The sequence below is a fragment of the Peromyscus eremicus genome, chromosome 10, assembly GCF_949786415.1.
Source record: "Peromyscus eremicus chromosome 10, PerEre_H2_v1, whole genome shotgun sequence".
Classification (NCBI taxonomy): domain Eukaryota; kingdom Metazoa; phylum Chordata; class Mammalia; order Rodentia; family Cricetidae; genus Peromyscus; species Peromyscus eremicus.
The window spans coordinates 64,346,423-64,367,573 of NC_081426.1; the positions used below are offsets into that span (position 1 = coordinate 64,346,423).

Below are 21,151 nucleotides of genomic sequence, written 5' to 3' on the forward strand. Positions count from 1 at the left end.
CACAAAAAAATACAAATCATGAAGCTGATCAAATCTCTAACCAAATAATTTACTGGAAAATGTAGAGGATAAAGAAACATATTCAAATATACCAGAGAGGCAATCTGCAAAATCCAGACTGGGAAACCAAACAGCTACCTAATTTCTTCAAATAAATCCCAAGCCATTAGAAAAACTGAAATGAGTGCAATGACAGATCTCAAGACCATCATTCAACGGCCATGTGCCACTCTTACTTAGTTTGTGAGTCACTGTTCTAAAGAATTTCAGCATCAAATATGTTGGGGATAAAAAAAAATATATTTAGGTTAAGATTCCATTTTTTACATATGAATAAAGAAGCATTTATGATCTGTTTCAAATGACAGGAGAAATACATCCAAGGCTTCTCCACTAAGAGTGAGCTTGCACAGCCTTTCTACAGACCCCCTTTATCAGATAAAGATGCTCCTTTCCTTTTTTATATAAACTGTTCTGGATAAATAATCTTATTAGATTACTAATGTTAGAATAAACCCAACTCATTGTGATTTAGAGAGCTAAAAGTATAGAACTGGATGACAGGACACTTAAAATTTTAATATTTTTTACAAACATACTCATGAGTTAGACTCATCTATAATCTGCTGTTTTCTCTGTCAGATGGTATGAGGAGGGCATTCAATACAGATTGATTTATAGATGCCACGGCAAAAATCACATGTGAAAACCAAGTAGCCTAGTTATCCTCCTGGAAAGAGAACTGTACACTACTGACTCCCTTCTTTACCATCACAGTGGTCAGGCTGCTCACATAAAGCCATCACTTGAGCAATAACCTGCATGGCCCTATCCACATTCTCTTCCCCCAGAAATTCTTCTGTGCACCATGTTCATGCCTGTTGCCTGTGGAAGCCCAAAGAGGGTGTCAGGTCCCCTAGAGACCACAGTTAAATGGTATGAGCCACCAAGTGGGTGCTGAGAATCAAACCCAGAGCACTGGAATAGCAGCTAGTACACATAACTGTTGAGCCATCTCCTAGCCCCACCTCATCCCCAGCAATTCTTTAACTCACCATCTCTCTGGCCTCATATCCTCCCATTATGTCCCTCTGAACAGTGTGCACTTTGCAATCACTGCATTTTTTACCTGGAGCACTGTCCTCATTTCCTGGTGGTGTGAATGCTCTCAAATGTCACCTTTTCAGAGCCCCCTCCTTCACAATTTCTAAAATAGTAATAGTACACAGCATCTCTGCTATCATAATTTTAGCTTTACTCTCATTTTCTTTTAATGCTTGACATTACCTACATCTATATTAATTTATCCATCTTCTACTGAGGGGGAGGGGAGTAGGAAAGTTAGCCTCATAAGAGCACAGACTTCGTCAACTTTGTTAACTAATGTAATACCAGCACTTAACACTTGGTAGACAAGATTGTCACCATAACTAGGACACAATTTTTAAAGGGTAATCCAGAAACCCTGGGGTGCCCCAAGACTCATTTGGGGAGTCTATAAGTCTAACAGGTTTAGAATGTTCTAGGAGATAGTGACAAGTAATATTAAAATAGAAGTAATATTAAAATTGACTGACTACAGAAGCAGATTTGTGAATCAGCTAAATTTTAACTAACAAGCTAGACATTAAAGATATTTACAATAATATAAAACAATAACACCCTCATTAGCATTTCTAAAGAAAACATAATTCCTTACCAAAAATAAAAAACCATGCTATTTGTATCAAAGTATAAAGAGTATATTTTATATAAAATAATTTTAAATAAACCACTTAAAATGATTATTTTATTTTAATGTCAAATACAACAAACATAAATGGGTAAAATTCACATATTAACAAAAACTTTTAGGGTCTCAAAAAGCATAGGAGATCCTGAGACTTAAATCTCCCACAACCACTGGCACAGGATAACCCTTACTACATCTAAATCCATAAAAATATATAAAATTCATACTACAATCAAATCTATGAATACCTTAAAAAACCAGTCTCCATGGAGAAGGTTAAGAAAAACCATCACAGTGTTACAAAAAGGATACAACTTACCATCAGACTTGGATTTGAATTTTGACACACCATTCCCTGGGCATTTCCCTAAGGTACTTAATTTTAACCATCTTGTTCAAAACTGGGACTATAGTGACTGTCCTACCTTTCTCCAGAGTGTTAGGAAATAAGATAATGAGCTGAAAGCTCTCTACTGACCCTAAAGAACTAACGAAACACAAACATCATATAACATCTACTGTGACATTTTACCTCTGTGACAAACAGACGGACACTTGTGGTTTCTACATCCTAGAGTTCGTCCACAATTTTGATCACAAGGTAGACAGTTTCCAGGGCAACACTAGAGAGAAAACAATATATAGAGAGCAACATGAAACCCCATACACAGCACGAGTCCTAGTCATTTACAGAATTTTTAGAAAGCAAAAAGTTTCTTTTCACTCTAAGGATAAAATTATTCAAGAGTATCAACATTATTCTAGTAAATAATAATACACTATACTAAGAACTTAAAACCAATCTAAATTTCCCTGCCTCTTAATTATTCTGATATTTTATAATGATTATTCTATGATCACAAAATTTTACTTACTTTTCTATGCAAAAAATTACACTAACCCAAGAATTTGATCAAATCCAGTCTAACTTTAAATTAAAATAAAATTGGCTGAATGTTAAGCTGTCTGTTATTTTCAAAGCACAGGACAATAACTAAGAAAAGTACAAAGGTACACTCCTTAACCTGTCACTTCCTCCATTTCTAATCTCGGAGAAATACGAATATTACTTATCTGAAGTTTTCACTATGAATTTCAGGCAACTACTTAGAATCAATACTGTCAATTTAACTCTTTCCATGACTTTTCTCATACCCAGATTTTTAAAAGGAAACACAGGCTATGATCGTCTTAAAGAAACTTAGGGCTGTAAACTTAAGAACAAGTTTCGGTACTCAAAAATACATTATCAATGAAAAGCAATGAATTAGTCAAAACTTCTCATTCAATCAAACAAACATTTCTGAGTAACAATGTGTCTATTACTTAGTAGCAGTGGTGAAAGGGTTATATGGTCCAGGACTTGAATAAGCTAACTGGCATTTCTATGCATGATAAAGTAATAAAATCATAATTACTCTCTGTGTCCAAACATCTAGAAAACCCTACATAGGCTGGAAGTTATAGACTTTAGAGGTCAATTGGGCAGCCCAAGACAACAATCCCTGAGAAGGAAGGCCCAAAAGGTGAGCCCCACAGTGACATTAGTCTAGACCTGGAGACCTCTAGGCTGTAAGACTGATCACAAGCAGAATCTGGAGTTCACAGTTCATGTAGGCCAGTACAACACAACTTACAGTGAGAAAGTAATAGCATCAAGAAATCTCTGGGAAACTCCAGAACAGATCCTTATGAGTCTTTGTCTGAAAACATGAGAATAACTTCAAAACCTGAAAAAGCACTAAAGACAGAAAACAAAACAATTTCTGGAGGTCACAGGGCCAGGAATAGCTTGTGCTCCTGGTCAGTGTGGAAGAACTTTCTGACACACAGGCATCAAGCAGAATACTAAGAGTTACTACATTACTACAGAGACCATAGCAGCCCCAGACAAACAGTATGAGACCTATAAAGAACCATGGATTTCTAAGTAACTTATATGTTCCAGACCAACCCTTCAAAAGCATTTTAAGGGAGAAAAAAAGAGAGAGAGCAAAACAGAAAAATACCTAAAGGCAAAAAAGCATGTAAAAATGTCTACAACATCTAAAGAGCAATAGAAATTTTCCTTAACAGGACAAGAAGAAAATATAATAAAAAAAGAGTAAGCGAGAAATCAATCAAAAGACCCAGCAATGAGAACTGATATACCCAGAAGACAAGGTCACTGAAAAAGGCACCCACAGATACTAAAGAGCGAGCATGTGAAGCAGGAATACGCAAGCTACACCAAAGTCTCATCGACTCCTAAAGATGAAATACATACCTAAAACAAAATCACACAGGATGAGAGAAAGATCAGAAAGTGCAGAAGCAACCAGTGAAGCTGTTGAGCTGTCCAGTACACTATAAAGAAACACGAAAAACTAAAACCCAGAGCATTTTGAGCTGAGGGACTTCAAGGAGCATACATGTCATGAAGAACTCTGAGGAAAATGGGACAACAGGAAAAAAAATGTAAACTTCTATAAATATGATAAGAATGATACACTTTCAACCCCAGAAGCTAGTTCAATGAAAACCACGCTAAAGAAACATGAAAAACCCTATGCTAAGGAACATCAGAAAACAATCACTAAAAACTGATAATATAAAGAAAAACCTTGAAAACCATCAGCAAGCAAGAGAGTGAACATAAGAATGCAAGAGAGCTTCAAAGCTAAGAGAAAATAAGTCACATCCTCTTGTTAGGAAAAAGCAAGCTAGGAGACAACATTCTTAAGTTCAGGGGAAAAACTGTAACACTGGAGTTCTACAGTAAAAACTATGGTCAAGGTGTCTCTTCACAGCAGTAGCAACCCTAAGACACACCTATCCTTTGTTAGGCGTCAACCACCAAAATACCAGCACTCTAACACGGCTAAAGACTTCTTCAGTCAGGAAAGGAAACAGCCCAAAATCCAAGCTGAGAATTAGTGTGTGAGGCAAGTGGACAAAGTCATGCTATGTATATTACCCCAGGCTGTCCTCAAACTCAAGATCCTTCTGCCTCAGACTCCTGAGTGATGGACCCATCTGTGCCACCACATTCAAAAACTGGCTTGATTTCCCACTAATAAAAACAACTGTTTCAGCCAGGCAGTGGTGGTGTACGCCTTTAATCCCAGCACTCTGTGAGTTCGAGGTCAGCCTGGTCTACAAAGTGAGTTCCAGGACAGGTTCTAAAGCTACACAGAGAAACCCTGTCTTGAAAGAAAAAAAAAAAAAAAAAAAAAAAAAACTGTTACCCTAGAATATTCACTGTTTACTATTATTTGATATAGAAAACAAAGAATGTGCCCGAATACTTGAGAAACAAATGAAAACAGTGCTTATCACATGCCCAAAAGGAAAAAGTCAACCGTTTTTAAATCAGTTTCGCAAGTTTATCACACATACCTTTCTCCTACACTGATGCTTCTGACAGTCCCGCATTTTCACACACTTAGTCTCACAAAGATAAGGTTTGTGACATGGCATTCGCTTTGTATGCTTCCCACAGCGACACTGCTTTTCCACTTCCTAGGCCAAGCACCAAGAAGCATCGTTAAACGGACTAATGTTCACGTTTTTCTCCACACCTCAATTTCTGCAATTGCTAAAAGCATGAAAATCTTAAAAACAAATTTGAATTAAAAACTAACTAAACTAAAACAGTCTCCTAAAATACTTGTTTTGCTTTATTCCAAATTGGACCTCATATGAATTAATTATGAAATTTAGTAGAAACCTGATATCAAACAGTAAAACTAACAAACACCAATTAAATGACAATTTACAGGTGGTTCCAACCGTAACATCTCCATCTCGTCTAGTGGAGTGTTTGGTAACCTAGCTGATTAATGGAGTAGTATGGCTGAAATCAAACAATGTACAGAGTAAGTTTAAAGTCTCAAATGTATACGTGTCTGTTTCCATTGCAACTAGGCTGAACTCATCAGAGCTCTAAATAACTTCTGGCAGCAGTCAGCCCCACACTGAACTATACAAATGAGAATATTGTAAATTTCTTGATTAATACTATGAATATTAGACTGCACAATGACATAGATGTGAATGAAAGTAATAAAACACACAACAACAGTTTCTTCGGGCATATTCTGATGCAGAGCTCGTGAAAGCAAGTGTATGGAACACAACTAACTTGTCTGCATGTTTCACAAGGCCCTCGGTGGCAGCGCTGTGAGCATCTATGGATTCCACACTCGAGCACTTTGTCACAGCTGTCCCCACAAGTTGGTACATCTTCTGTACAAGGCAAAGAAAACTCTGAAAGCAGATAAAATGTCACCATTAAATAAGATACCTCATTAGGGAATCACTAACAAAGATCCTTGTTCTTTAGTTCCTGAAGAGTGACAGCCCTTTTGAACTATAAAACTTTTATAACCACATAATTCTAGAAAAAAATTAACTTTAATAAACATAATTCCTAATGTTTCTGCAAAGCTAAACCTAAAGTCACAATTCTTCTGCCTATACCTCCCAACTACTGCCAACACTGGCAAGTTTATTTTTCTTTCTTTTCTTTTTTTGAGAGAAAGCCTCTCTATTACATAGCCCCAGCTGTCCTAGAACTCAGCATGTAGACCAGGCTGGCCTTGAACACAGAGATCCACTTGCCTCTGCCTCCCACATGCTAGGATTAAAGGTGTGCACCATCACACCTGGCAAGCTTACATTTCTTATGAAGAAATTTGACACAAAAGTTACCATCAACAAGCACTTTTATGAGCAAACTACTTCAGAAATTGTTAGCTAGGAAAATGAGTATGAGGACATAAAATGTTGAGGGATTTCCACATATGCAGAATTTTCTTTTTAAATTTGTTCAATCTCACAGGATGGAAAAAAACACAAACACTATAAAACTCACCTTAACAATTACATTTTGATAAGTAGTTAAAAGAATCTTACAAATGACTCCTACTGCAGAAGAGTCAAGAAAGGTTACTCAACTGCTCTCGAACCCCTACACTAAGTTCCCAAAGGAAGCTTATACCCAGAGACAACAAGAGCACAGGCTCCTTCGTTACAAACGTCCACCAAGAGATGGGATGTTACTAACTAATGACCTTAGGATGATGCGTCACAATCACTCAAAACTCTCAGGTGTCTGGTTATTTTATGGATATGGACAGAACAGTGACTGGTACATAACATCTCACAGAGGAGTTCCAGCACCCTCAACCTTCTAGGCCCCAGCTAGTTAGCCTTCCTTCTCCCTAACCCCTGATCTGTCACGATTTCCCTTTTCCAGAAAGTCATGTAGTTAGATTCCTACGGGACACATCTTTTTCAAATTAGCTTATTTGTTTGGTAATTTAAATTAACATTTCTTCCATGTCTTCTCATAGCTCAATAGCTCATTTCTTTCAAAACAAGTCTTACTTGATTTCTGACATGGACAGGACCTCTTCCCGGAGCGAGGACACTCTCCACAAGCACCAACATGACAAACTTGCTCACATGTATGATTACCACATGGCAGTGTCTTTCCACACACCTAAAATAAAAGCACTCATCAAGAGATTAAAACTACACAAAAAGGCAGTATAAAATATAACCCACTTGTACTCAAACTTTATGCCCTATGTCTAACACAGGTGTCACATACGTGTATGTGTGTACATTTACATGTCTACTTATTCCCAGTGTCCCAAAGAGCGTAGCATAAACATGTAAGAAAGGACAGATGTATCCTCAGCTTTGTATGACCATCCACCAGACTTCTAACCAGTACTAAATCCGTTCCAGTCCTAGGAAAAGCAACCCACAAAAACAATTCACTCTTCAATGGCATTATCTCAAGAGAACGAAAGAAACGGAAGAGCAAAGGACAAAGGTAAGAGGTAAAACAGTACACTGAATTAACAATTCAGCAACTAACTTAGAGACAGAAGACGACTTTCCCTCCAGCCATTAAGGTATTACCCTGAAAACAGCGGTATCTGTTGTTCCTCCTTACCTCTGGCTCACCTGACTGCTCTAACAAGCACCTGTGCTCTCCCCAGTCCTCCGTTTGCACACTCTTTAACAACCCCCAGAGAGCACCAACACTTACTTGATCACAGTGCCACACTGGGCTCGCACAACTTCTTTCTGCTTCTCTTTTGCCACACACACATTTTTGTCTACTAACTCTTGGACAAGGCTGGCAGTTTCCTAAAATTACAATCATAAATTAGCACACAAATACTAAAAGCCACGAAGACAGCTCTGACTCTGTTTAAGGTCCGTTTCTCACGTGTGGTCCTTTACCTGCATGACAAGGATTTTCACACTTATGATGCCCACAGAGCAGCTTGCGCCCACACGGCAGCTGACAGGACCACTGCTTGGCACTGCACCTGCGGGCGGTCGGCTCTGCTTTCGCACAGTAACAAGTAGTTGTGACCATCTTTGGACAAGGAGGGCAGGGACCTGGAATGCAACAAAGAGGGTGGGATGATTAAGTCAGTAACCAAAACTTCTAAGTTTTACGTTTTCCAGAAGTCTCTACCATTTTCCTCATTGATACTTTAAAGAATAATCCCTTTTCACAGCAAACTTCAATTCAACTTGGATAATTTTATTTGCTTCAACATTAAGAAGAAACAACCAGGCAAAAACAACGACGACGATTACACTATGAAACTCACCTGGATGGCAAAGTAGTAAACATTTATGGCCACAAGGAGGTTTAAATTCTCTCTCACATACTTGGCCACAGGAATGAGGTACAAGCCACGGATCTAAAGGTGGATCTTCTACTTTCCCACAGTAGCAATAATATCTACTAGGTGTTTCTGATCTTTTGTATTCAAATCTACATTTTGGACTATAAAAAAAGGAAATATTAGGGGGGCAAAAAAAAATGAAATATTAATTCCATCATTAAAAGCAATGTAAGAGACAACAGTAACAAGAATATACTTTCCTAATGTCTTGGTTAGGTAAAAAAATAAAATCTTACTAAAATTCTCCACAATATAACTTTCTCAATATGGAACTTTTTTATATTCACATTGTCCAATACAAGAACCAACAGCCAAATATGGCACATGAGATACAGCTATGCATACAACTTGGCAAGAATCACCTTTGTTTCGTATTTATACTTCTAAAACCTGACATAGCCACATGTAGTTAGGTGCTACGCATTAAAAACAGATATCCAAAGTACAGCCACAAAGAGAAAGCAACATCAGCTTTCTACTAGCCAAGATTTTTAACCAAACTACATTTTTGCAATATTTAGCCAGATTTATACAAGGCTCAGCTTTCGTAAAGTTTGGTGATATGGTCCATAAATAAATAAAATATATTATCAAAAGAAAAATAAAAAGCAATTATGTTATACATAAGCTAAATATTGCAAGAAGAAACAACAAAATCTTAGAATTAAGAGAGAAAAAAAGCCAGGTAGAGTCCAGCCTGGTCTACAGATCCAGTTCCGAGACAGCCAAAGCTACACAGAGAAACCCTGTCTTTAAAAAACAAACAAACAAACAAAAACTTGAATGTAAGCAAAGACTTTCCTAGTCTTTTTAAAGGTGTGTCTTTTTTTTTTTGACTATTTTGCCTGCACGCACACACGGAGCACAGACATGCCTAGAGCCCACAAAGGCCCAAAGGGGCTGTCAGATGTCCTGGGGCTGGAGCTGCAGACAGTTGTGACCACCCCATGGGTTCTGGGAACGGAATCTGAGGTCTTTGAGAGAGCAGTAAGTACTCTTAAATACTAGCCATCTCTCCAGCTCTGAGAATTTCCTAATGGTCAACCTCTAAAACAAAATACACATATTCCAAGTCCACTTAAGTCAAGGAAAAGTTTAAATACAATTTCACATTTTCTGCTAAACAGAATGAGTTATACATTACAACATCAAAGTAAATTTGGGTACTAGGAATGACAGGCTTCAACTATTAAAAATTCACTTGGACATTATCATAAATCATTCCTAAAAGGTGCTCTATGCCTTGTTTCTTCCCAAACAACTGAGATAGTCAGTGTACTGCACCAGGCTATTTGTGCATCACCATTTAAATTTGTTCTGTATAAAAGTCAATATATTTTCATTGTCATGAGAACATGCTGTACTTCCAAATAGACACCACACAAATGTTCAGAATAACCAAAACACATTTGCTCTCATAATTAAATTTAAAAAATAAGTTATGGAGAGATGGCTTGGCTGCTCTTACAGATAGATCAGTACCACGGGGCTCACAATAGCCGTACTCCAGCTCCAGGGAGACTGGTGATGCTGACCTCTGCAGAGCACCAGCACTACGCACACACCCACAGACAGACAATGTGCACGCACACACACATAAACACACACTCATATGATTTTTAAAGTAAAAACTGAAAACCAATGCTACACCTCATGTTTACAAATAACTGACATCTTGTTGAAAGAGATGAACCTTCCAGCCACACAACTTCTGATCTATAATGTTCATTTATTTCACAACTTAAACTCCAGTGAACCAAAAAAAAACAATTACCATGGCCAAGGATAATCCTTCTTTCCAAAATCATCATCTGTCACAGAAGTTACAAGAAACTGGCTGTCTTTGGCCCACTTCTGAATACAAGGCATGTGGAATATACAGAAACATCCTGAGCAGCTCCAAACCTAAGACAAAGGTGTCGAAACACATTACATATGATTTTTCTTTGTTAATTATGCAATGCTTTAAAATGATTATCACACAGATTTTTCAAGACTTACCTAAAGACTAAAAAAAACAAAACAAACTCTAATATCATAAAAGACACTATATTTACAAAATGTATTTAGGGGTATAACATATGAAAGAAAAATATTAATCACCCAGATTCAATTAGCAAGAAAAAAACTAAAGCTAACAATCTGAATGATGTCTAATTTTATATATACACATAATGTATGTGTGTGTATATATTCACATATACATACCGGTACTGACTGATAATAACATCTTTTTAAAACATGATACAAACATTTATCCTTGTCAAATACAGCTATATATCTTATCATATATATTTATATACCATAATTTCATCAATTTCTTATTGTTAGACATCTGTTATTCCCAATTATAAACAATATGACAAAAGAATCCTAGCCAAAATACTTGTGTATATAAATAACCTGTTTTGTTATATAAATCCTTTAAGTCTAGCACTTAACCCAAAATTCAAAAAACTGAGCAAAGTGACAACATAAACAACATAAAAGCTTAAGAAAGAGCCAGTGAGATGGCTCAGCAGTTAAAGGCACTAAGCTGTGCAAGGTGTGGAGTCCTGAGTTTGATCCCCAGAACCCACATAGTGATACAGGAGAAAAAAGCCCACAAAGTTGCCCTCTGACTTCCAAATTCACTGTGGCACACATGTATTCAGACATGTAACAAATTTTTAAGGCTTAAGAAGTAATACTAGGGGGCTGGAGAGATGGCTCAGAGGTTAAGAGCACTGGCTGTTCTTCCAGAGGTCCTGAGTTCAATTCCTAGCAACCACATGGTGGCTCACAACCATCTACAATGAGATCTGGTGCTCTCTTCTGGCCTGCAGGCTGAACACTCACTGTATACATGATAAATAAATAAAATCTTTAAAATAAAAAAAAAGTAATACTAAATTAACAAATTAATCATTAAATCTACCAACATTTTAACATAATAGTTCTGGTTTCCTTATTATAGCTATTTGGGCGGGGGGAAAAAAAATCAGACAGCAGCATTACATAAAAAGAAACAGCTAATTCCTTAGTTTTGATTCCCCAAAAGCCTGCCTCAAATGGGAAGCTAGAGGAGTGAGTGGACAAGGAGGAAGAAATGTCAAATAATGGTATTTTATAGAAGTTACTACTACTAAGGCCACAGCAGTTCAATACTGCAGTAAGCCTTTAAGAAAAAACTGTAGAACATGCTGTTCTAACTCTAACACACACGCTAACGAGACTGGGACATTCATCAATTCTCTGGAAGAATGTTTTTCCAGGAGACATGAACCCCTCAGTGCTGCATTTAACCTGTATATTGGCCGAGTCAGTTCCCAAGATGGACAAACAACCCTAAAAAGATAGGGGACGGGGAAGCAGCCTACAGAGACCAAGCATTCGTGTACATGCACTACTCAGGAGTTGAAAGGACAGAGAGCTAAGGAGCTGTGACTGAGTATGAGGGCGGCTGCCTCTGCTGCACTGTCCTAGCCAACTCGAGTATATTAAACTTCTGCTTCACCCTACATGACCAAAACATTTCATTGGACCTGATTTAACGCTACTGTACCAGTGAAGGATTAGTATGGAGTCTTAAAGCTGAGTCTGTCATGCTCAGTCATCACTTTTCTTTAATTGCTTCAGTAGTGTCCTTTTAAATTTATGATAGCTTCACCATCAGGCAAGAGCTTTCTAACAGTATCAGTTATGTCTGACTCTTTCTGTCCCCAATGACCCTGGCCACTTCCCACAATGCTTTCAACACTGTCAGAAGCTAATAAACCTTAAGTGTCACTATCAACTTCTAGTTCCTCGAAGGCAAAGTCTATGCCTATCTTTATTTCAAACCCACTGAAAGTATGTAGCTCAATGGTCAATCACTAGCCTAGCATGCACTAGGCTCTGGTTAGATCATAGCAGCCCATAGTAACACTCTGTGTTTGTAGAAATTTCTAAATAGATGCTAAAAATACTTTACTAAAGCAACATGTGCACTACAATAGAAATACTTGTTCTATATTGAATAGAAATACAGATATCAATAATGCTAAAATTACTAGAGATAATTCCTTAAATTTTTTAGAATTACAAATTAAAATTGTCAAACGAATTTTTAAGCCAACATAAGTGAAAGTACAATAGATGGCTAAGTATATAAATGTGAGATATAATACTTGGGGAGACACATATCATAAAGACAAGAACTTACTGCTTGGTTTCTCTTCACTGAAGCGATACAAATTAGGCACGTCATAGCCCCTGTCTGAAAAGCTTCATTCACATACTGTTTTGTTCGCTCTAGTTCATGTATATCACCATCTTAAAATTGAAAAATTGAAAACATCACAGTAAACATCATCTGGAAACAACACATCTTCACTAACAATCACATTATCTGACAAATGCCAAGCAATTCTAACTGCAGAAAATAACAAACCCTCAAAGCTTAACAGAGGAAACTACTCAATGAACTGACGGGGGTTTGCCAAGTCCACCAAGTAACAGCACTTCGGCTCTCGTTGGCTTGCTTTCTGCTTAAAGTCCCTGACAAATCTGGTGGAGGCAGAACCACTGGCAAGACCACCAACATGGAAAGTAAGCAAGTACCAAAAACTGAAGTATAAGGAAACTGAAAAGCTAAGCACTGAAGGGAGGGGCCCGCACACACCACGCTCATCATAAAGTCTGTGAATGAAGATGCTGAGGTTCCTCCAGCACAACCACCACGTTTCATCACACTATGCTCACTACCTCTGCCTTAAATAGCAGTATAAGCATTTCTAGGGAAAAAAATACCAGACTGCATTTCCTTTAAGTACTAAGTATTTCTTCCCAAGCACTAAGAATATCACCATAGGATAAACTATTATTACCTCAGTGTTATACATGAGAAGTCTGAGACCTCAGTTTGACTAAGTGAATCCTGCATTCCTATCCTGTGCTTTAACAAAAAAAAAAAAAAAAAGACCCCAAAAAAGTTAATAAAAGAATGTCAGTGCAGCACTCTAAATACAAAGGAAATCAAAAGGGAGGGAACTTAAGTCATGTTAGTGTAAGAAAAATGAACTTACATGCCTTTAATAAAACAAAATGATTCAACATAGACTGAATCAATTTCCAAGAAAAGTAGGTCAATAATATATGCTTATGTAAGGACAGAATTCACCATGGCAATAATCAAGTTCAAACCAAAATTTGTTGCCAGAAAGAACTAAATAAATAAGAATCTTAGTTAGGTTCTCATTTTCTAGAACCGTCTAACTAAACATAGAACTTAACAAAAGTGTGTCCTACGTAACACAAGCATAAATGTCATTTAAGGTGCTAAAGAATAAATGCAAAGCACTCTTAAACTACAAAATTACTAAAGACGAACATTTTATTTCAAATTAGCATTTAAGTTTCTAAAGTATCCTCAAACAGAATAATTACATTCAGGATGCTTATTTTGCTTACAATACAATTAATTGGCTTAAAAAAATATTTAACATTTTAAATTTCGTCACTTTATTCATACAATTTAAACAGCTAATTCACACAATTTAAATTGAAGACTATGATGGTATGGTCTTACAAATTAAAGTCTAAGTTTATCTCTATGAAATTCAGGTAACATTTCTTTGAAAGTTGTATATTAATTTGGCTACAGCAATAAAGTTCATTGTCTGGCATGTCTCAGTGGACACAGCATGGCACCGGACGTCATATTCTAAAATGACCACAGAGGCAAGAAACACGAGTTTGAGGAGGTTAAGGATGGAATGAGCAGAAAGTACCAGTTAAAGGCAGTTAGAACTGTGGAAAGTTATCCAATGCTTTTTAGTTTTCTCTTCTGTCAAATGCTAACGGTAGCCGTAAAGGCCTGCACTAAGAAAAGCCAGTGTGCAGGGAGCAAAGGGGGTAGTTAAGTAGTCACGCAGAGTGGAGGCTGAGTAAGGAGGAGGTAAACATTGGGAGAATTCCTACAAAGCTGCAGCTGGTTTGATTCCGGAGTGTTAGCACCTAACTTGAATCTGCTTTTTGTGATTGCTACCTTTTGTCTCCCAGGACCTTCTACATGAATCTTGTGGAGGGTTTCTAAAGGTGCAAACCTGGTTAGGGAACAATCCAGGAAAACCATGATACTCCTGCACTGTGAATTTGCACTTGGCACTCAAATCCCTTTAGGGAGCTTAGATAAGAGGTTTTAGATATGGAAAGTAACTTGCTAAAGGTGTAAATTGGAGAACAATAAAAAGCCCTTTGCAAAAGTCTCCCTGCAGCTGGAAAGGCAAAAGATTTTCTCCTTAAGGTGCCTCTGTACAGGTGTGAACGCACACCCCTGTAAACATGGGGTAAACAGCAAGTTCTAGACCAGACAGCACTACCAAAGGAGACCCTGTTTCAAAATTGAATATGTTTAAAATTTACCAAGTAAAATCTAGGAGGCTTTGGTGACAATTATACTGTGGTTTAATTTGTGCCATGTATATACCACCTGTGCTTGTGCATTTCAGAGTTAGAAGCTGAAGTGCTACTAGGGTAAGGAAACAAGAAAAGTCGTCTTTTCTAAGTGAGGTATCCCCGGTAAAGATGACGTACATACTCTTTAGAATAGTCGGGAGAAGAGAATCACAAAAAAGCAAAGGCTGAGACTAGAAAAATGGGCTTCTTGGTAATGTACTAGTGTTCAACTCACCGGTGTGGCATGGAGACCATCTCAGGACTCTGGCAGTTATTAAAACACTTAACTGCTCCGGTTCCCTTAATTTATTACATGCATAGTGCAGAACACCCAGGAATGAGAATTTAAGTATTAATGTATTTGATACAAAAATAACGAGATAAAAACTATGCTAAAAACTCATAAAGCGTGCAAATGATAGTATTTTTTACTACCCACACTAAAAAATAGCTGTGTTATATTACTATATGCCATATTTAAAGGTAAAACCTGCCTTTTTGAATGAATGGTTGAAGTGAGGTCCTCTTTACCATAAAACTTAAAGATTTCTATTTAGGAAGTCATCCAGAAGCAAGACATTCTCTGACCTTAAACTTGCTTTCATCAGCTTTCATTTTGCTAGGCTTGACATTTTAGCTGAACTTCCTTCATTCCTCAGGAGATGTGGTAAATTTCTTAAGAGAATGATTACCAACCATTGCAGGTTCATCAGTACATGCAGGTAACTCACAAAGCACCCAGAGTACGATGGACTGGGGGACGGGGAGGGGCGGGATGACACACACACTGGAGGACTTACTCTCTTACTAACTCTCATGTTCTTATCTTTATTCCAGCTAGTATACAAACTCTGCTATGCTTGACCCTGTTACACTAGCAATCCTGTTCTCAGTAAAGCACTGTGTAGTAACTAAGGAACAAACCAGTAACAAACAGAAGAAAGCTGATGTGGAATAGGCGGCCTATACCTAAAGGAAGACAGAACTTTTGAAGTGGAAGCAATCTTTTAAAAAGACAAGGACAGAAAAAAATCAGCTCTGGTAGAAACCCTCTAATACTCAAGCTTACAAAACATGTCAGACATTTCAGTAGACAGCGCGTAGTATCTGACAAGCAGTGCTACTCCGTTCCAACCACGCCACGGTATTGACTATCACTGGACTCCTTCCACAGAACAGAGAGGCCTGAGCCAATGGAACACGTTAAACACTAGTCAGACACAAGAAACACCCAAATCTAAGCAGCCTGCCTTGTGAGTCGTCCTTTCTACCAGTCTACTGACTTTTCCCCCAAAAGACAGGTTCAAGAGCGGCTGTCTCGCCTACTTCAGAGTCGTGTTTACAGAAAATACAATGAGCCCAGTAAAAGTTGAAAAGCTGAGCAAATCAGGGTGAAGCCAACTTTGCCATTTACTAACTGTGTCATTCTGAGAGAATATTCTCTCCGATGAAGAGTCAGTTCCTAGAAAACATGTTTCTAGCTCTAACAGGATTCTAGAGTGAAAAAAGAACTAAAATGAGGATATACATAAGCCTGTGTAATGTACGACTATATAAACAGCACAAAATATATCAATAAAAATCCCGAGATGTTAATGTTTCTAATGGCCTAAGTAAAAAATCAGGAAAGCTTAACAGTATAGATACTGATCTTTGAAACAATCTGTTTTAATAACTTTATATTAATATCAGTATCAGTATGGTCCTCTCTCACATTAAATAAAAGGAGGTCGGGTACTTTAAGCACAACCCAAACACATACAGCAGATAATGAATATACATGTCAGACCTTTAAAGATTTCATTTTTAAAAAACAGTATGAAAATCAAATGTTACGATATAAAACTCCAGTAATAAAGCCAAGAAACAAAATGGACTTTAAGGCAACTTTAACATGATTAAAAGGGAGGAGAAAATGAAGACCACTGAAAGGGGTCCCCCCACCGTCCTGTGGCCTGAGAGAATCACAGCCAGTAACCACCCCGCTACGCTTCCCTGGGAGCTCGGGTTGTAAAGAGCACTTGCCATACAATCTACTTTATACAAAGATTAGTATTAACAACACATAATTCAAATAGCAAAACGTACTCAACTTCACAAGATGTCTACACTGAAAATGAGAAAACTCTTCTGTATAGCAATTTAAACTATAACTAAGCAAGATCAGAAATGTGCTTCCACTTCTAGCAAGAAGGTCAAAATTGGTAAAGTAATACCTGTATGAGTAGTGTAAGACACGAACGTGTTAGCGACGATCTTCCCCCGTTTTCCTTCCAAGTCCTCCTCCCCTTCCTCTTCGGAGGAGGAAGAGGAGGCGCTGCCCTGTTCCTCCACAAGTTTCCTGGCCGCAGCTTGATTAGCCTTCTTGATCTCCTCAAATTTCCTCTGGGACGTCAGCTCTGCTTAAAAAACCGAAAAAAGACGTTTCATTTCTGCACATCGGTGTCTCACAAAGCATGGTACGATGCAGAACGCCATCTCTCATTTTCCAGGTCAGCGAGGCTCCGGTTTATTTGACTATTGTATCATCAGTTTATGCACACATTTGAAAGCCACCTTTAGACTATCTTCTTACAGTCAGTGAGAGAGAAAAAAATCCAATTTCTTACCACAAAACCAAAGAAAACAACACAATCAAACACTAACTTTACAAAAATCCTACCAACACAACCAAGAGCCACAGACACAGAGACTAACAAACTAACGAGAAATTCTAAAAGTAAAGTAATGGTGCCGAACACCTCCTAAGTAGTCTCAAAATAGAAATACCAACAAAAAATTTAAATGGAAATGAGATGTTAAAATACACTATACAAGCCAGGTGTGGTGGCAAGTGCCTCCAGAGGCAGGTGGATCACTCTGAGTTTGAGGCTAGCCTGGTCTATGTAGAGAGCTCCAGGACAGCCAAAGCTACAAAACAGAGACTGTCTCAAAAAAAGAAAAAAAAACAAAAACAAAAACTGTAGAAGCCAGGTGTGACAACACACGGCACATCTTTTATCCTAGCACTTAGGAGACCAAGTAGGTGGATCCCTGAGTTCAAGGTCAGCCACCAAGCTACATAGCAAGATACTGTCTCAAAAATAAGCAAATAATAAAATAAAAATCACTAAAAGACAGTATACATCACGATTTTTAAGAAATGGGGGAACACACTCAGTGGCGGCACACCAGAATGACAGTCCAGCCCACAATGCCTTTGCACAGATAACATCCATGGTTTACCTACTGTATTTATGAGCTGTTTCTTCTAAAGCTCCAAATCTTCCGGCCTTCAAGGTGAACTTGACATTTTTGTGGTCACACAAAACATTAACACGAAAAACATGCTTCTAACAATTTCACTCCAAAAAATGTTAAATAGGACTGAATTGTTGCTCTACTATTGTCCAGAAAAAGGAGTTAAATAGTGTTTGAGCTGGATCTTCTCCTAGCTAGAGCACTCTCTGTACTCCCCATTGTTACTTAATTTCACATAATACAAAACAGAGCCAGATAACTTCCCAGCACGTGTTCCCAATGAGACTTCCAACTTCTTGAGTAAGGATCCTGGGAATTGTACTTCAGCTAATAAGCTCTACGCTCTAGAGACAGCAATGGTGCTTTAAGAAAAGACTCCCAAGCTGAGTGGGTGCTCATATTAAGAGGCTTTTAAATTTACCATTCTAAATCACTACCTAAAAACTTACTTCATACATCAGGCTAATGAGCCACTATCAAAACAAATCTCACTTTTGGTGTTATATCTGTACTTAATGATATTTCACCTCTTAGCGCCCTCAGGAATTGTTTCCCTTTTCTTACTGCAGCTAATTTAGTCGGTGATTAGTAATCAAAACAGACTGTTTCGAGTAAAAATGGCAGAAAATGTACACAGCGCTTACTTCAGGAATCTTTGAGAACTAAGAGAAAGATGAGCAGTAACTGCTGTAAGACAGATGTCTCAAAATAAGGATGCCATTAATGAATCAGGAAGATATAACAGAAACACTTAACACTTCGACTCCAGTAAGTGTATGTTACCATCAGTTGGATAACACCGCCCGGAGGGAAGTCGCAGACAAGGTGACCAAGCCAGACTTCTCACACAATTCTTCCTTCCAGTCAAATGTCAGCTATTCAGACCAAGAACGCTTCCTTTCCTGCTACCACAAAATCCAAGCAAGCTTATCACTCTGCTCACAGCTCTCCAGACTGTACACTTCACCTCTTTGATAAACTGGCCAACGGCAAGGAAAATCAACACTAACTTTCAAGTTACCCTAAGAGAAACCCCACTCAGAGGCTCGATTTTGTTCCTCAAGGGAAGGGAGAAATGATGCAATTATAATGATCTCAGAAATAAAATTTTAAAAAAAAAAATTACAAAAATTCTTCTGAAAAGTACATTCCAAACACAAAATGATTTCAGGGATCATTCCATTTTTTTTTTTCCATGCACAGTTCCAGGTGAGTGCTCTCAACACTCCACTACATCAAGATCTTGTTTGGGCCAAGGCTATTACTAATTCCATGGTGGCAACACTAGATACATCCGAGGAAAGACACGAAATGTATGAACAGGTATCAGTGAAAAACACCGCCAACAAACAGCGCTTAGAGGGTCTAAAGCAATTAGTCAGAAAAGTCAGGTAGCCTGGTAAAGACGGCTATCAACTAGTCTCTCTAGCAGAGTTAATGTAGAATGGAGTGCCCAATTCGTATGTAAATTGGATTCTGAGACCTTAGCCTAGCTTGCTGTTACCGTCCACAAAGATACCAAGGCACAGATCTTACTTTACAACAACAAGTTAAACGTTTTAGATTTTAAAAGAAAAACAAACACCGGCGATCAACTTACTGGTAAACAAGCACTGCGTTAACCAAACCAACCAGATCAGCTGGACACAATTTAAAACTTAAGGTCTGGGGATTCAGGCGGGTAAAAAGTAGTGATTGGAAGAGTCTGGCCAGAGGAAAAACACAGGCAATACCATTGAAATGAAGATAAGTCCCGGTACTTAAACTCCCTGAGCAGTTATAAAGTGAACGAGACGACGAGGGCTCTGGCAGCCACCACTAAGCTGGAAAGTGCCTGGGGAGCTGGGTAGGGACGGGGACCCGAGCCGTCCTCACCGCTGGCCCCCGGGGTCTGCATGGCTTCGCCTGCCGCCGATCGCTGCCTGCGACCTGCGGCGGCCAGGGTCGCGGCTTCACCGGGGCTGGGGCCCGAGGGCACCGCGCCCCCGAACCTTTTGACTCGCCCTCCTCCTGCGCCACCCAGAGGGACTCCATTTCCCGAGGAGGGGACCGCGGCGGCCCGTCCTCGGGCTCGGCCGCGGCCAGCGACCACCTGGCGCCAGGAAGCGTCCATCCCTGCAGAGGAGAGAGAAAGAGGGAGCGTGAGACGGGGTCCGAGGCTGCGGGTGGCTGCGGAGGAACGGCGAGGTCGGGGCTGGGTGCAGACGGACCCCGCGACACGGAGCCTGGGTCTGGGGAGGTCGCGGCCCTGTGTCTCCCGAGGGCGAGCCCCCGCCAAACCCGGGCTGGAGCGGACGGGCGAGGAGGGAGGCGAGGGCTAGGGAAAGAAATGAACCGCGGAGCCAGAAGGACCTCCCCACCCGGGACAGAAAGCGCGGCCACGGGAAACCCTCCTCAGCCTCCGGAGAAGTGCGGTGGGCAGGGAAGCGACGACTGACCCTGCGGCCGGGAACCAACTGCTGGGGTGGACCACGCCGAAAGCTACGTCTCCTTACCGACGGCGCCCACCGCCGGCGACTACAACTCCCAGAAGCCTCCGCCCGCGGACCGCAGAATGCGTGGCAGCGCCGGCCGCCGCTTCCTCATCCGGAAGCGGGGAAGGAATTGTTAGCGCGCATGCGCCCGCGGGGTTCTTCCCAGTCTTTGGGAACTACATTTCCCGGCGTGCTCTGGGGCTCGTGGAAACGCGCACACCTTCACTGGTGAGCGTGCCAGGAGCATGCTCTTAACCCGTCCGTTAGCAAATGCTCTCCGGAAGTCCGCGGGGTGTCAGGATTCAGTCTGAGAGGGCTCCGTTGACCTAAAGTTGCTTTCGCTATAGTCTTGCTACTTGGAGGTAGCGGGAAGATTCTCATCCGGCAAGAAACTACTGTGTCGCCGTGGGAAACTAGGTCAGGAAAGCTACTGGAGCATTGTAGGAGTGGCTTGAGTTGAGAAAGCTCCCTTCTGAACTCCCAAAGAAATCCAACCCCTGTTATTACCGTCTTTTACAGTTTAACGAGCTTTCCCCTGGAGACGTCTTATTTTACCTTCAAGACTGCTCCCTCAAGTATGTTTCATGAAG

The 21,151-nt window shown here is 39.5% G+C and overlaps 1 protein-coding gene across 1 annotated transcript in view; it reads right to left on the reverse strand.

Moving 5' to 3' along the window:
- The window catches only part of Nfxl1 (nuclear transcription factor, X-box binding like 1), a 39,196-nt gene extending 18,551 nt beyond the window's left edge, over nucleotides 1-20,645 (reverse strand). The window contains 12 exon segments of the mRNA XM_059275967.1: nucleotides 2,265-2,355; nucleotides 5,111-5,233; nucleotides 5,856-5,980; nucleotides 7,103-7,217; nucleotides 7,776-7,876; nucleotides 7,973-8,134; nucleotides 8,353-8,531; nucleotides 10,205-10,335; nucleotides 12,614-12,723; nucleotides 17,064-17,246; nucleotides 19,963-20,202; nucleotides 20,526-20,645. Coding sequence (XP_059131950.1) covers nucleotides 2,265-2,355; nucleotides 5,111-5,233; nucleotides 5,856-5,980; nucleotides 7,103-7,217; nucleotides 7,776-7,876; nucleotides 7,973-8,134; nucleotides 8,353-8,531; nucleotides 10,205-10,335; nucleotides 12,614-12,723; nucleotides 17,064-17,246; nucleotides 19,963-20,200 — 1,558 coding nt within the window. The 5' untranslated portion in view covers nucleotides 20,201-20,202; nucleotides 20,526-20,645.
- Nucleotides 20,646-21,151: the final 506 nt, after the last annotated feature.